General features: G+C 38.1%; 1 protein-coding gene across 1 annotated transcript in view; it reads right to left on the reverse strand.

Annotated features, from left to right (window-relative positions):
- Positions 1 to 3,247: 3,247 nt before the first annotated feature.
- ASMTL (acetylserotonin O-methyltransferase like) overlaps positions 3,248 to 15,852 on the reverse strand; it is a 31,350-nt gene continuing 18,745 nt past the window's right edge. Inside the window, exons 7-13 of the mRNA XM_061627014.1 lie at positions 12,749 to 13,160; positions 9,735 to 9,897; positions 8,814 to 8,998; positions 7,312 to 7,444; positions 6,560 to 6,703; positions 5,773 to 5,895; positions 3,248 to 3,613 (exon numbers count right to left, since the gene is read on the reverse strand). Of these exons, the coding sequence (XP_061482998.1) occupies positions 3,396 to 3,613; positions 5,773 to 5,895; positions 6,560 to 6,703; positions 7,312 to 7,444; positions 8,814 to 8,998; positions 9,735 to 9,897; positions 12,749 to 13,160 (1,378 nt within the window). The 3' untranslated portion in view covers positions 3,248 to 3,395. The remainder of the gene's footprint in view (positions 3,614 to 5,772; positions 5,896 to 6,559; positions 6,704 to 7,311; positions 7,445 to 8,813; positions 8,999 to 9,734; positions 9,898 to 12,748; positions 13,161 to 15,852) is intronic.

Raw genomic sequence — 15,852 nt, forward strand, 5'->3', positions numbered from 1 at the left:
GGAAGATACAAGCCATGGAGACTGGAACAAATGAGGAATTGGAAAAAGATCTGGAGTTTACGGATGTTAGAAATAAAGTTTACTGTTTGGAATTCAACGTTGTCTCTGAAGAAACTAATGAAGATATTAGTGATAAAGTTATCAACGTCTTGGATAATTTTCTGGACTGGAATGATGTGATGGAGCTTGACATAGAAAAAATCTATGGAATTAATTACAAATATGTGACAATGGAAAAACTCTTAAGAGATGAGCCAGTGCATTTTGTAAAAAAGAAGAGCAGAGAAGTGACTTTACAACAATATTTCAGCAACATATTTAGAATTGATGGCAAGGACATATTTGTGAAGGGGGAAATTCCCATCAGACTCTTGTTATATGACTATGGCTATGACAGCAAGATCATCATGAGATACTGATAATGGATGAGTGGATACTGAAACCACTGGATTTAACAGGACTATTGAAGATGGAAGATGGAATTAATATTGATAATGGAAGAATGGTTATGGAAATTATTGGACCTAATAGATTCGACGAGATGGATTAATCGATACGTTTATTTGGATTATGGCTATGACAACAAGATTATTATGGGATACTGATAATGGAAGAATGGCTACTGAAATTACTGGATTTAACAGGATTATTGAAGATGGAAGATGGAATTAATATAGATAATGGAGGAATGGCTATTGAAATTACTGGACCTAATAGATTTGAATCAAGATGGATTAAGCGACATGTTTATTTGGAGAAAAATTGAAAGATATATCTCAAGGAATTGAAATCTCTTTTGGACTTTTTGTAGAAAGAATAAAGTAATGTTTATGAGATTTGATGATTAATTAAGATAACTACTGGAGGAAAGTGATTTTGTAATATAATTTTAGAGATAGGATTGTTATATATTGTAGACCTATGGTTGATCTGCGACAAATCGGAAGTCAACATTTTATTTTTTTTGTATAATTGTTTTTGTTTTGTGTTGTTTTTTTGTTTTTGAAAATTTGAATAAAAATTAATAAAAAAAAAAAAGAAGCAATTTCCAACTGAATGCTCCCGAGCTGTTGCAGCTCTTTTTTTCACCCCTTACTCACCCAGGAAACTGCCTTCCTTCACTCCTGTTCTTTCAAACCTTTTCCACCCAAACTCTCTCGGGCTTTGCAAAAGCAAAGCTGAACTACTCCTGCGACTTTCCCGTACAGCGGGGTCATCGTCTACTTTTCCTTGCAGCATTGTTTTAGTCTCTCTCTCTCTCTCACACACACACACACACACTCTCTCTCTCACACACACACACAGAACTTGTCTCTGACTACCACTACCTAATTTTAAAAAAGACAAAGGAAGAGTTTTACTAGGAATAGGAAGGGGGGGTCTAGTCAGTGTCATGTCAATTTCATGCTGAGGCCCCAGCTCCAGCCTTTAAGCCCCAACAGTTGTGGGGATTGCACCCCCCTCTCCATTCTGAGTTCCATACGCCCAATTACCAATGTGACAGAAAGCATGTGTGTGCGCACACACACATACGCAAGTCCACTAAGATCTGCATTTCATAAGTACTTAATAAAAAAGGGGGGTTGCTATAAATATCAGGAGGAAATCAAAGTTTTTCATGTAAATTGCACCCCCACGCTCTCCCGGCTTCAGCAAACCCCTCCCCTTCTCCATTAGCAATACTCTGGAGGGAGCAAACATGTAAATTTGGGGGCAGGACCATAAGGAAACAGTGATATTAAATGTGAATGGAAAACAGTGGATTGGAAGAGTGTGTGAAAGTTGAAAATCTATCACAATGGGAAAAGCTTTGTCTGCAATATGAAGTTAAGCTCCCATGTGAATCAGCCCCGAGTATGACAGCAAACCTGCCATACTGCCTGCACTTTCCTGCCTGCTCTGTGTTCTGCTGATATAAGGCTACTTTAAAAAGGTAAAGGTGTCCCCGCACTGATAGTGCGAGTTGTTTCCAACTCTTAGGGTGACGTCTTGCGACGTTTACTAGGCAGACCGTATATATGGGGTGGGATTGCCAGTTCCTTCCCTGGTCTTTCTTTACCCCCCAGCATATGCCAGGTACTCATTTTACTGACCACGGATGGATGGAAGGCTGAGTGGACCCTGACCCCTTTTACCGGAGATTCGACTTCCTCCTTCCATTGGAATCGAACTCTGGCCGTGAGCGGAGCTTCAGATGTGTTACCACCGCTTACCACTCTGCGCCACGGAGGGTCTATAAGGCTACTTACCTGTGGACAAGACAAAACAAAAGGGGGCCATGAAATGGGACTTTTGAGAGTAAGATTTGAGACTTTGAGAGTGTATGCTAAGATGTATTTAATTCATTTAAATAAATGAAATTCATCAGGACGTTTGGGAATCTCTCAGTCCAAACAGTGTAATCTTACATATGTGCTCAGAGGGGCTTATTCTCCAGTAAGTGCGTTTAGAATAGCATCCCATTTATTTGGAAACTAAGCTTAAAAGCCAAGACAGCCACTTCCTACACTTCCATCTTGGCATTTGTCTGTAAAGTGAACAAGTTTAGTGCTATATATATCTACATAAGTTCAGTTCATTTGTTTCATTAAAGGTACATAGCAAAACATAAAGCAGAATATCAACAAGAATAAACCTGATCAGGGAGCAAACAAAAACAACACAAACAAAGGAACTTTGCAAAGTACACTTAACAGAAATCATTATAATCTACGATATGCAAATCAATGTATCTTTGCTGCTGTTTTTGCAGTCAAGGCAAAAGGTACCAGTTACAGTATCTACTGTACCGTACTCGCTTTTTGCCAGAAGGAACATCAGTTTCTGTTGATTGGAGAAGAGATGTGTGTGTGATTTATATGCAAGAAGCTTCCCTTTTCTGTGATCTCACAATGTTTCTCCAGCTGTTCCTACTACATAGCAACTGGTACTACTGAGTATAGACAGAGAACTGGCATGGAGATTAACGGATGCACATCCATTCCTCTCAAAAACTGCTGTACAGATGCATGAGAAACCACTTAGTAGTCCCACTGAAGTCAGTAAAGCTGCTTGGGAGTAAAATAGCTTTCAAACCTTGGCTTTAAGCACATTTTGTTCTCCCTTCTTTTATGTTCCCTGAATTTCAAAGGTGTTTTCAAAGGAAACATGTAAGGAAAAATAAGCATAGATTTAGAACCAGAAATTGCCATCAGTTATATAAAGAGGCAAGCAATGCATTTTCCAGACAGGAAAAAAAAGTCACAGGTGATTTTCTTAGTATTGTTTTAATCAACAAGAGTAGGGTAAGTTTTTATGTACAGTTCACACTGGAAAAGATCATTAGTGCAACCACCAAACAGAAATATCTGGTGGCAATAAATCAAATCACTTGCTCCAATTATGTGCCACCTAATTTAATGGATAGATGTTTTCTTAAAACACAAAATTACATCTAACAGGTTTCCTGTTATCTTCATCTGCACACTGATGAATCCATGTTTCTCCAATAACTGTTCGTACTCCAGACCGCTTCTCTGCTTGCCTTCCGTCATACTGAGAGACTGTAAGACAGCTCTAGCAGGGCTTGTTCGTTTCTCATCAAGCACAATTTCTCCTACTAACAAAGCACTTCCTGCATTTAAAAAAAAAAATAAACGCAACCAATATTGTTTACTAACACATTCCTAACTTCAGGTTAGTTAGCATTTTACTTTATTTTGCCCTACAGAAAGGGCTCTCTCTGTCTTGGAGTTAGGAGATATTTTCCTTTCCTTAAAGTTGTTACTTCTAAAAAGGGGTCTTTATCTTATCAAACTAGAAATGTGTACAGTTCATGTATATGCTTTTTAAAACTTTAAAACAGCTGCTCTAGGAGAGAACTTCATCAGGATTGGGATTGCGCTATGTGTGTACACACGCACACACAACACAAATGATTCAACCATTTCCCCCACACCAATAGCAGCTTCATCCCTCAGATCAATTTTTAATTTTCCCCAGTGTGGGAAAATCCTGATCTTCCACAGCTCTTTGTTTAAAAAATTAAATACACAACTTAAGTAACAGCTGTGGAGGGAGAGGATCAAGACTGCAGCATTTAAGTTTCAAAAAACAGATGCATCAGTGTAATTAGTGTATTTTCACATATCATCTAATTTGATCCCAAGATAACATTTAATCAAAACAAGCAAGTTAGCACCTTTCCAGACTAATGTGGTACTGTACAGATAATGTACCATCATCACATAATGGTTGCAAGGAATCTTGCTTTACATTCATTGTGGAGAAATCACATTTTTCCAGCTGCAAAGTTTTAACATCTCAAAGTAGAGAAAATGCAATCCCATTCCTCAAAATATTCATTGCTATCTGAAGTGCAATAGGCACTTTGAAGGAATGCATCACTCCAGTGATGACGCAGGCACTAACTTCTTTCTTTTACATGACGACTTAGTTGTTTACTGTATTTTTCTGGGTTCAAGAGGTTGACTGCTTTGTACTGCATTGCTCCTGTGCTTTTAACATTAGAAATAAAAATAAGGTTAGAAAGCACCAACATTCACCACACAAAGTGGCAGAGCAGTGAGAACCTCTTTCTTCTTTTAATTTTAATTACTGGCTGTGTTGTGCACTTCTGTGCTTGAAAGGGGAACATCTCAATTTCTAGATTTTTTTTTTTTTTACAGTGAGAGACAAAGCAACAAACAGGTGACCTCCCTGCATTATAACCACTTTTCCCTTTTGTCTTTTTTTTTTTAGTATTGAGCTTGCAATCCTGAACATGTTGTTATTGTGTGTGTTTTTTAATCCATTGTCGGTATTGAAATGGATTTTATATTAGGTTTTTATTGTGTAAACTTCCTTGAGAGTGTTTGTCTTGAAAGGCAATGTAAAAATATTTTTGTTTTTTAAAATATTAATAAAGTTTGTTTCAATATTAGATGTTTATAAAGCTAATTTCCTAAATGCTCTAAGCATTTCACATACTATCTCAGTCTTTACAACAGTCCCGTATTGATTTCTGCATTATAGTTCAGGTGTGGGGCCATGGCAAGAATTAATGGCTTGAGCAAGTTCATGGCCAATGTGAAATTAGAATTGAAGACTTGACAACTCACAGCTCATACGCCCAATTCAAAGGGTACACTAGTTCTATCTCCCCCTAATAATAATAATAATATAAACAAGAACAATTATACTTTTAAAATTTGTTCTACTCTACTTAACAACCTGTTAGGCATAATGAACTTGACGTAAGCTCCAGATAATTGTTCATAGGATTGCAACCTAAGATATGTCAGTGACGTACTTTAAACCACTCTGTGAAGCTCTAATCAAAACTGCAGTTAGCAGGAAATGAGTGATTCTTCAGAGACAATATTCAATTCCTAAGTGTTTACCATTGTTCTTTGATACACAAATTATTGCAGTCTTACAATGAAAAGGGCAATTTCCCCCAGACACTCTGGGTGGAATTCAACATTACTGGAGAAAATGCTGACATTGTAATTAGACAAGAGGCTGCTACATTTGGTAGTAACCTTACACTTTCTAACACTTAATTCTGCCCAGAGACTTTGGGAAAATGACCCCTTCCCTATAAAGTGAAAACAAAAATAGAAAAAGAACAGCGGCTATATATTAACAAACAAGTGCAAAGTTAAATGTTGGCACTGAAGAACCATTCAGTTCCTGCTAATGTCATCAAAATCTTTCAGTGCTGTGAAAAGCATACTATTTCATGTTGTACTAATACCAAGAAAAATGGAAAAGAGAAGCCAAAACTCTTACCTGGCTTGCAAATAGCAAAAATTTTGCTTAATAGTATAGAAACCTTTTCATCAGAACAGTCATGTAGCACTCGTGAAAGAATATAAAGGTCTGCTTCTGGGAGATTATCTTTGAAAAAGTCACCTGTATAAAAAATGCATTTTTGTTAATTCTAGAAAGTATTAAAATGTTCATCTCAGTCGCTTCATATACACATCGATATCCCAATACCAAGTCAGTGTTTAATGCTTCCCAGGTGTCCAGAGCAGAGACACTGCTTGGGAAAGAAAGAAATGTGCATTAAAGAACTTCTAGGCCAGGGGTTATTGAGTCCATGGATGGGCTTCGGAGGGTCTGAAGTGGGCACACACAAAAAAATCCATTTCCAATGCAATAAAATTAATTGTATTTATTTATTTGTAGAGGTCCATAGATTACTTCAGATCCTCAGATGGGTTTGTGACAACAAAAAGGTTAAGAACAACTGTTCTAGGCCATGTTTAATCATAATGTTCACAGATCCAAAATATAACTGTCAACTTGCATCAAAATAGTTATTCAGCATTTCAGAAGTGATGGTGCACATATTTTTTCCTACTCATCTCTATAGGGAAATCACTGTGTTAAGCAACCCTTTAAGATATTCATCACATGTGTCATTACTCACCAGAACTTTCACAAGAAATCAAGCATTTAGGAAAGCAAAGATCACTCCTCAACATGAAAAGCTTTGCCTTGTGATATGCTTCATTTATATCCACATATACCAACTTTCTCTGTATATACTGTACCTAATAGGGGTGATTACCTGATGTGAAGGATATTTGAGCTGGGTTTTGTCTTGAAGGCTGAAAGTTGGAGACATTTGTGACAATATCTGGAAGGTCAAACACAGTGACTCTCATTTCTGGATAGATGTGGACCAGTTCATAGGCTAAAGCTCCCGTGCAACCTAAAGAGTGCAAAATATTGTCACATTAGGCATTCCCGTATGTCCTTATTTAGTGAAACCTTATGTCTGGTGATGTTAGCATCCAGTGCTTACCTAGGAGCAGCTCTTAAAATCTACCTAATTATAAAATTTGAAAGAGGCTTGTGCAGCCTGTGCAACTTTCCTGTGTAATATCTTCTTTCAGAAGTTAGAAAATCATGCACTCAGCTGGTTGTGTAGATCATAACATCCTCAGTAACTAAGCTTTGCTATGGTAGTTGTTGGACAGTGAGACTACCAGAAAGGCACTGACCACTCCTTTTCTGAAAATGAAATGAGTACCCCCAACACAGAGCTGTTCAAAACTGTTATGACACGAAGTATTGAACATCCTCACTAAGTGAACCAGAATCTGGAGAGGCTTAACTATACTCACAAGGAAACAATGAGAGAGTTTCAATCTATTCCACAGAGTCTCTCTAAAGTTAAAAGCTTGTAATAGAAGAAATGTTGTAAGGAAGAGTACTCAAGAGGAAGCAGATTTTTAGAGAGTCACATGTTTAATGACAGCAGCAATTATAATGAAGTTTTCCATAAATGCACACAGATGCTGTTGTTAGCATGCCTACCTCCTAAATCGCATACAGCTCTGAACTGTGAAAGGTCAAAAGCCACAGCTACATCTCTTGCTGTCAGTTTGGAAATGCTGTGCATGGCACTCATAAAATGCTGCTTTGCCTCTGTAGTTTGGCAACAGAAATCCTTAAAAACAGAACAGACCAAAGATTTAAGGTTCATTCCAAATAATTAGGATATAAACAGAATATATAGAGATGTTAAAAAAAATTGAACATTATAGCATGGCTTGTTTCTATTTTCATCCTAAAAAAAGGAACAGCCAAGGCCACTCCCAAAAAAGCATATTTATTTTTATTAAAGTTAATATGACTACTCAGAATTAAGCAAGTTTCCTTCAAAATTTAAGAGTCATAATTCAGGCATTTCAGATTATTTTGAGGACAATTTCAACAGAGAAAACAAAGGAAAAGTCAAACTCTACTGGATCATGTCAGAAAACATGGCTCACTGAACTTATTATATACAAAATTAGGAACCCCTTAGATAGCTATTTGCTAATTCTGGTAAATTACAATGACAGAGAAAATAAAATTAATTTGGAGCAACTAAAATAAAAGCCCAGAGTGTCTCTAGAATTCCTATGATGGAATAAGCCTCTGCACAAAAATGTCCCTCCACATACAAGATGTCAGGGAGGAGAGGTTCTCCTTGACAAGCCAGTTTCCTATGAGCACATTTTTGTTTGTTTTCTAATATGGGGAGCTGGGCATTCTACCTATGGATAGAAATGGTACAGCCCAACACAGGGTCCCACCTCAGTGAGAACTAGGCTATGTCTGTGTATTCATTGCCTGAGAGTTTCAAATCAATGATGGAGGAGAATAGTTCAGAGATTGTAGAAATTTTAGCATCTGTTCATGCAACACTGACTTTGGGTTATATTCAGAGTCGTATTTTTTCCCAATGAAACTACATATAAAAATCACTTGGACTCAATAGCAAATTACCTGAAGTACATACAATACTCCGATTAACTCTGATGATTTTGTGTCATTGGTCTGTAGACTGTAACCAATCTGTGTCCCTCTGCTTATAGAAAGCTCTTTGATTCAGCACAGCCTTCTGCTAATGAAACAGGAATCAAACTGATCTTCGGTGATTCCCGCTCCCTCTATAGTTCTCTGTGCATCATTCTCCGTCACCTCCACAACAGCTCAGGAGACCATTCAGAACAGCATGGAAGGTGATAAGGAAAGCTGCATGGGGAGGGGGGACATGACAAAAATGGTCTCCCTCCTCATTCTGCTGACAGAAGGATCTGCTGGATGAAAGAGCCTTCCATCTGTGGAGAGACATCAGTTGCATTAAGGGCATGCAGAAGGATCTTTAAAAACCAATTCCTGAGCATACCATAACAACTCACAATCTAAAAATGAAGGTAAAACTTGCCTAATGGTGACTATTTTCAATATACATATTGTTTCAACTAAAGATTTTTCTTTAAGATTTCCTCCACGTATGTCTACATAAAGAATGCATAGGAACTACCTACCTGAAAAAAATCTTCTGCTTTCTTCCCAAATGTTCTATGTTTCTGTGAAGTCCCCTCTTTGACTGCCAACTCCAAATGTGTATACAGAGGCCACATGTGGTCATTACAATAGAGAACATAATCATGAAGGGAGTATTCACCATCTGATACTAGATATAAATTTGTCAAATCTGCATTGCTGTAGCCTTTAAAGACAGAATTTTGCAAGTTCAATATTATATTTCTTTAAATGTCTCATTTTCAATTCATTCATCTAAATAGTACAATCTGAAAGACTCACAGCTCAGTTATTTTCCCACAAATCAAGTCACAGGTCAGCACAGAATTTAACTGGACAATATTATCTTTGCTTCTTATAATCAGTTTGCACATTTCCTTGCCACTGAAAGATGTAATGCAATGAGAAAACACACTGCCATGTTTTCACATGACAAAAAGCTCAGCACAGTGAAGCACGGAGCAAGTGTGGGAAGTGTCACATGAACAGGTAGGCATTTCTTCCCTACGACACACTCGCATGACTAAAGTGTTGGCCAAAAATATGTTGTGAGCCGGGGTAGAATGTACAAATCCCTCTTCTTAGTTCATGCTTTTAAGAAGATAAAAATCACCCAACCCCAAACTGATTTGCCCCTGAAAATGCCATTGCAGTAAACAGTACATTTGAAGACAATAGCACCTTTTGGGGGATATTTTCAGTGGAATCAGCAGAGAGAGAAATGATTAAATGGCTCCTCCTCCCATGATCCCAATCCACATCAGCCTTCCCCTAGCTGCTATTTAAAAAGAAAAAAGGGAGAAGCAGATGACATCGGAACTAGTTTTGCCTTACGCTTAGTTTTTTTGTAAGGCCCTACTAAGTTATTTTTTATGATTTCCCCCAACTCTCCTTCCCCAATTGCTTTAGAGAAAAAGGTTCACCTTTATAGTTCTTTTCCAATAGGCCAAGAGAAGTACAGGCATCAAGTAATCTTTCGGTGCCACAAACTGAGGTATTAAGTTGATTAGCAGCTTCTACTGCTGTCATTGTGCCCTTATCTTTGAGAAGATCAAATACTTTCAGCTTACATGCCACAAACAAAGCCTGCAGACATGAAATATGTATTCATTACTAAACTAAAAGCAAAACAGAACAAATCAAGATGATCCATAAGCCACCAAGTTCCTGTCATTATCTACTTCAGTTGGTTTGGGCCCCCTTTGGGCTGAACATGGAAATTCACCCACTGAAATGTGTAGTTGATCACAACAACCAAGGGATTATGGCCAGCACGCAGTAATGACATGAAAGCCAGCATATGTGGAATTGTTTCTCTATTGCTTTCCTTCCAGCTCTGCACTGTTGTTTCTGTCAGTTTATTCTGGTCATCCAACAAAAGACAACCCACGGAAATGATATTACAGAGGAAATGATGGTTGCTAGCTTTGGCAGAAGAGGCACCTGATCACACGACTTAATGATCACTTGATGCTTAACACTGAACAGATACTCAAGTTTTCTAAAACTGTACCACGCTGAATACTGAAGATATCCAAAAATTTGTGTAGTTGCCAAGCATTCACAACTGAACATAAGAATTTAGATATATATTTAGATATATTTTTAAAGAGAAACAAGTAGACTTGAAAGGCATTTTTACTCTGAAATAGCTGTAAGTAGGTAGCAGCCAATTTGATTTTTTGAAGAGATAGCTTTTTAGTTGACACTGTGCCAAATCTAGAAACACAGGAAGCTGCATTATACCAGGTCAGATTATTTTTCCACCTGTGTAGTACTGTCCACTCTGATTGGCAGGGACTCTCCAGGGCCTCAGGCAGAATTCCTTCACATCACCTACTACCAGATTTTTTTAGTTGGATAAGTGAGGGATTGAGTATGAGACATTCTGCACACATAGCATATGTTCCACCAGTGAGCTATAGTCACCAACTCTCTCAATTATAAAGAAACAGATTTTATTTTTCAATTGATGCCTTAAAAAATATCAAGATTTGCATGTCATATTTAGGTCAGAGTTACAGCAAAATGTTCTACATCCTCAGTGTCTGAGCTATGCTGAAGCTTCTTCTGTTCTGTAGGACATCTACTCTATCTTGAAATATGCAGTGTAAAGAGCAGTGTTAAGTCAAAATAGTCTCACTTTTATCACAAGGAACGATGAAAAATGTAATTTTGGAAAAGCTAGACATGAAGAATTACTATGAATGTCCCCCTACGCATATCTTCTTATACATTACTCCTCCAAGGGCATCAAGACAGCTTGGTAAACTAATTTGGTATGCCTGTTTTTAAAAGGAGAAACTGGCAACTGTCAGATCCAGATCTTGACCTTTAGTACACACAGTAGTAGGGATGGGCAAACATTCAGCTGAATTTGGATTCAGCACCAGATTTTCAATGGTCCGCATATTCTCCATCTTTGTAGAGTGATCTTGTTTGCTCCAAGTTCAGCACCTTTCCCCTGACACTGTATTTTCTCTCTCTAATATATTCTTTTATAGATTTTACTCACAGCACAACACTGCAGTAGAGGCCTCTCTCTCTCACACACACAGCCACCCCCCTCTAATTATCCAAACAAGTGGGAGGAAGCAAGCCAAGCCTATAATAGAGATTAATAGGCAACTCTAGCCCTAGAGAATCTCTCCTATGTTAAGGATACTAGGCTTGCCAAAGAGGGAGGGGCACTGAAAGATGCTTTCCTCCTTTCTTTTTCTAAAGGAAAACAGCCAGTCTCTGCTTGCTAATGTGAAAACTGACCAACCTCAGTCACGGCAGGGGAGAAGAAGAGGAGCAGATGAAGCCACTTTCCTTTCCAAATATTGATATTTCCTTTCAAGTATCCCTATATAATTCCATTTATCAGTATCTCCTTCCAAAATATCAATATTTTCTTTTCAAATCATCGATATTAATATCAATATATTTGGACATAAAAAGAATTGGACCAGTAAAAGCAGCAGATAGCAGACAACGAATGAATTTGAATCGATACCACCTGTTAGGCTGATGGAATGCTTTTGAAGTGGCACCAGCCAATGGATCCATTCCCTAGTATTGAGTGCAACAAAGATATCTGCTGTATACATATTTTAGACAGGAGCATAAAATAGGTTCAAAAAGCATTATATTGAAAAATATTAAAATAAAGTTAAATAGCGCAATGATTAATTTTCAGTATGGGAAAAAGGATGTTTTCAAGATGGTAGATGGAAAGCCATATACTAGCTTGCTCAGAAGTTCTGTGAGGGCTGCAAGCTAGCCTGAGGGGTACCACTAAAGCTTCCAATTGACTCTTGAGCCTTCAGCACAACATACGTAAGCTCACCTAACCACTGTATACCTCCAATAAAGAAAGAAGACTGGAGATGAGAACTAGATAGAGTCTGATTGTTTGCACAATGTCCGAGCACAAAGAAGTGGTAATGCTAACTTTTTCTTAAAAATTCATGACCAGTTTCAACTTGCCTCACAGCTGGTCCAAGAAAGGGAGGTGAATGGAGAAGAGGGAAGGAGCCTACGCTGAGTACAGCAACGATGAGTTATGGCACTGAGTCTATGTCATATCAACAGCCATCTCCCATATGCAAAAGAGAGGGAGCGTTTTATAGTGGTATTTATACATGTCTTAGACTGGTTTCAAATCTTCACAAAAATATATCTATAAACCCTTGACAAAGTATTTAGGCCAGTAAGAAATCAGGCTATAAAAATTTGCAGTTGTAAACAGTTTTCTTACATTTTAATTTTATTCAAATACACAAAACTGTATACAAAGAACTGCTACTCCTTCCCCTTAGAAGTGAGGTAAAAACTCTGGAGCTCAGATTGTTGTCCTTAAGATGTCAGAACATTCACCACCCCCACAGATGGCAACCTATACAGTAACAAATGTTTTTACAAACCTTGAACAAAATAACAAAGAACATGTTACCTTTGATGCTCTGAAACCATCCAGAAGATGTGTAAGTTCAGATGGGAATCGTGTTGTGTTTTCTATTACTCCATTCTGACTTTCCACAGGTATGTTGTAAGTATGACTGCTGTTTATGCACATTCCCAGGCTGTGGGAAACTCCCCCACTGTTTTGCTTTTTTGCATCTTCAAACTGCCCGTTATCTGAAGAGTCACATTCCCCATCACTTAGCATCTCAAAAGTTTCTACTGAAGGGATAGAGTCATGCTTTATATGATGGATGGTGTGCTTTGGGGGTGGATAATATAATTCTGCTAACTTTTTGCAGAAGTGATTCAAAGGAAATCCCACCACATTGAGGAAGTCTCCATGAACATATTCCACTAACATTCCCCCAAGTGCCTGGATCCCATATCCACCAGCTTTATCCCTAAAAAGAAAGTTATACAAATTAAATTAAAGTAGCACTTGGAGGAAAAAAAGGATGGAGTATGTCAGTTTCAGCTAGCCAATATGCAGTATAATGTATTTCAAAGCTAAACAATTTGGCCAAGATACAAAAAACTACAGAGAAGCACTTAAGCAGCTTATACTAACCCAGTGGAAGTTTGGTCTTATATTTTCTTTGCACAGTGGCCCTACTGTCAAAACACAAACTGTTTGAAAATTCCCTTTGCTTCAAAAGCAGTTCATGAAAAACATGTCTAAAGCCCTTTTATAAAATTTGTGTTGCACTTCTTACATTCTTGGCCTAGTCTGTAATCCTACACACATGCACAGGAAATGAACAGAGTCAACGTCTTTACGTTATACTCAGCTCTTGCATGGGGGTCTTTGGTCTCCCAATGAGGATGCTAATAGGTCTGCACCTCCTTAGCTTCAACAACTCTGTGACAGGAAGTGTACTCAGAACATTCATGAGGGTCTAATTACTCCTTGCTTACCCTTAATAGTATGTGGAGCCTTTCGAAGCCCAGATGTAGAAAGCAGACATTTTAATTAAGCAAACGTTCATTGGCATATATAAGGCTTTCAAGGCTATTTATAGCCTTCTAAGGATAATTGCCGGGGAAGGAACTGGCAATCCCACCCCATATATACGGTCTGCCTAGTAAACGTCGCAAGACGTCACCCTAAGAGTCGGAAACGACTCGCACTAGAAGTGCGGGGACACCTTTACCTTTTAAGGATAACTGAAAAAGCTGGACTTGATCTATAAAGCTTCTAATTCCCTATTTAGTGGCTAGCATTGTCAGCAAAAAAAGGAGCCCTGTAGCATCTTATACTGTTAGCATTTAAATTGCCACTGCACTGTGCTTCAGCAAGGTGAATATGTTTACTGCTGTTAACTGCTTAACAAACAAAAGTCGCAATCAGTGTTCTAGAAGTAGAGATGGTTTGTCCCTCTTTCTCCTAGAAGGAAGCATGCAGTATAAACAACCTCTAATTCATTTCCATATACATAAGCAGACACGTTTTTATAATTATAAGTTATCAGCTGCATGGGATGGGGTGATATGACCTAGAACAGTAGATGAATCCTTTTCACTGGCCACTCATGACTCTGGATAGAATGGAATTAATCTGGAAAGCACTTAAGACTTTCTCACAAAAGAGAAGAAATAGTACCCCAAATCACAATCATAAAATAAATTCATTTTTGGAAAAGATGGAAGTTCTTCTAAATTGCTATTGTGAAAGACTTACTCTCTTACTTCTAGTTGGACAGATACAAATTTGGGGCACTCATGTGCCAAACCCTGTTGAAGATAATTTCTAAGCTCAGAGGGCATGCTTCTTCTCTAGATCTTTTAATTCTGACTGACTTCCACTTCCTTTTGAGATCCCATGAACTTTTGACCCTTCTAAGGCACACAAGCTTAATTATGAGCAAGCTACAAAATCCTACTAGGAAGAGAAACAACTAAATCCACCATCAATCCCCCCCCCAACAACTGTACTGTGGCAGCATTTGGTTATTGATTTGTACAGAAAGGTCATAGGCTGAACATCTTTAGTCTGAATATCTGTTTTTGATACAAGGCCAAAGTTCTTCCTAAAACTCCCTAGCATTTACCGTGAAAATCACATCATTCTGATCAGCTACATGTTCTCGACAAGAATTTAAAAACATGGGAATTTGCCCGTTAATTTGATCACCAAAAATAAATATATATTCCATCAGCAAAAATGGCAATACCTAAACTTTAAGTGGCAGCCATTGGCATTTCATTTTTGTTCAGACAGCAAAAGCTTCTAGATATAAGTACTCCTGCATAGTGAGTTTCTTACGTATATCAGAAATTCCGAGTCCCCTCTTCCAAAATCAGTTCCCTGTGGTGCCCAGCAATCTTCCAACTTAGTGGCCTTTGACACAACAGAAGGAGCTATACTCAGAAGGAGACAGTGCTAATATGCTTGTATGCCTCAGGGTAGCTCTTTGGATCATTGCCTAATTTGGTTTTTGTATTTGGAGGAACCTGTGTAAAATCCTGTAAGTTCAAGGGGATCCTTTTCAATTCTTCTGTATCAGACTTTCACCCAAATCCCAGGGGACAGAAGCAACCAGAGGTGGCAGTGCCCATGGCTCTCTGTCATAATTTCATATGTACTCACAAGCCCCCAAAGGTAGGCAATCCCTTAACATGTCTAAATCATATTAAATAATCCACAGGGGTATCATTTAGAAGTTCTTCCCCACTTTGCTTTTCTGACCACATGTGATTATTCTACAGGAGTACTTATATTTCTGGCAACTCACTGATTCTATACCACTGAGTGACTGTCATAAGCTATTAAAGTGTGCCTGCACACTAAGGTGACACACCAAAGGCACAAATCTCTCTCACTATGGACACACACAGAGAGAGAGAGACTGACTATGTTGGTAACAATGCTATATCTGTAACAAAGAATAAAAAATATAAGCAATGCTTTTCATATATACTGCCATTTTTTCTTTAATATATAGTGGCCCTTGAATTTTGCTATGAATCTTTTCCTACCACCCCCACCCCAGAATTCTGAAATGGCGCCATCTCACTCTCACAAGAAAATAAACTACGTAACATTGCATTCCAAAACTAGTACTTCATATTCATATCTGATTCACACACTACACT

This window comes from Rhineura floridana, chromosome 5 (assembly GCF_030035675.1).
Source record: "Rhineura floridana isolate rRhiFlo1 chromosome 5, rRhiFlo1.hap2, whole genome shotgun sequence".
Lineage (NCBI taxonomy): Eukaryota > Metazoa > Chordata > Lepidosauria > Squamata > Rhineuridae > Rhineura > Rhineura floridana.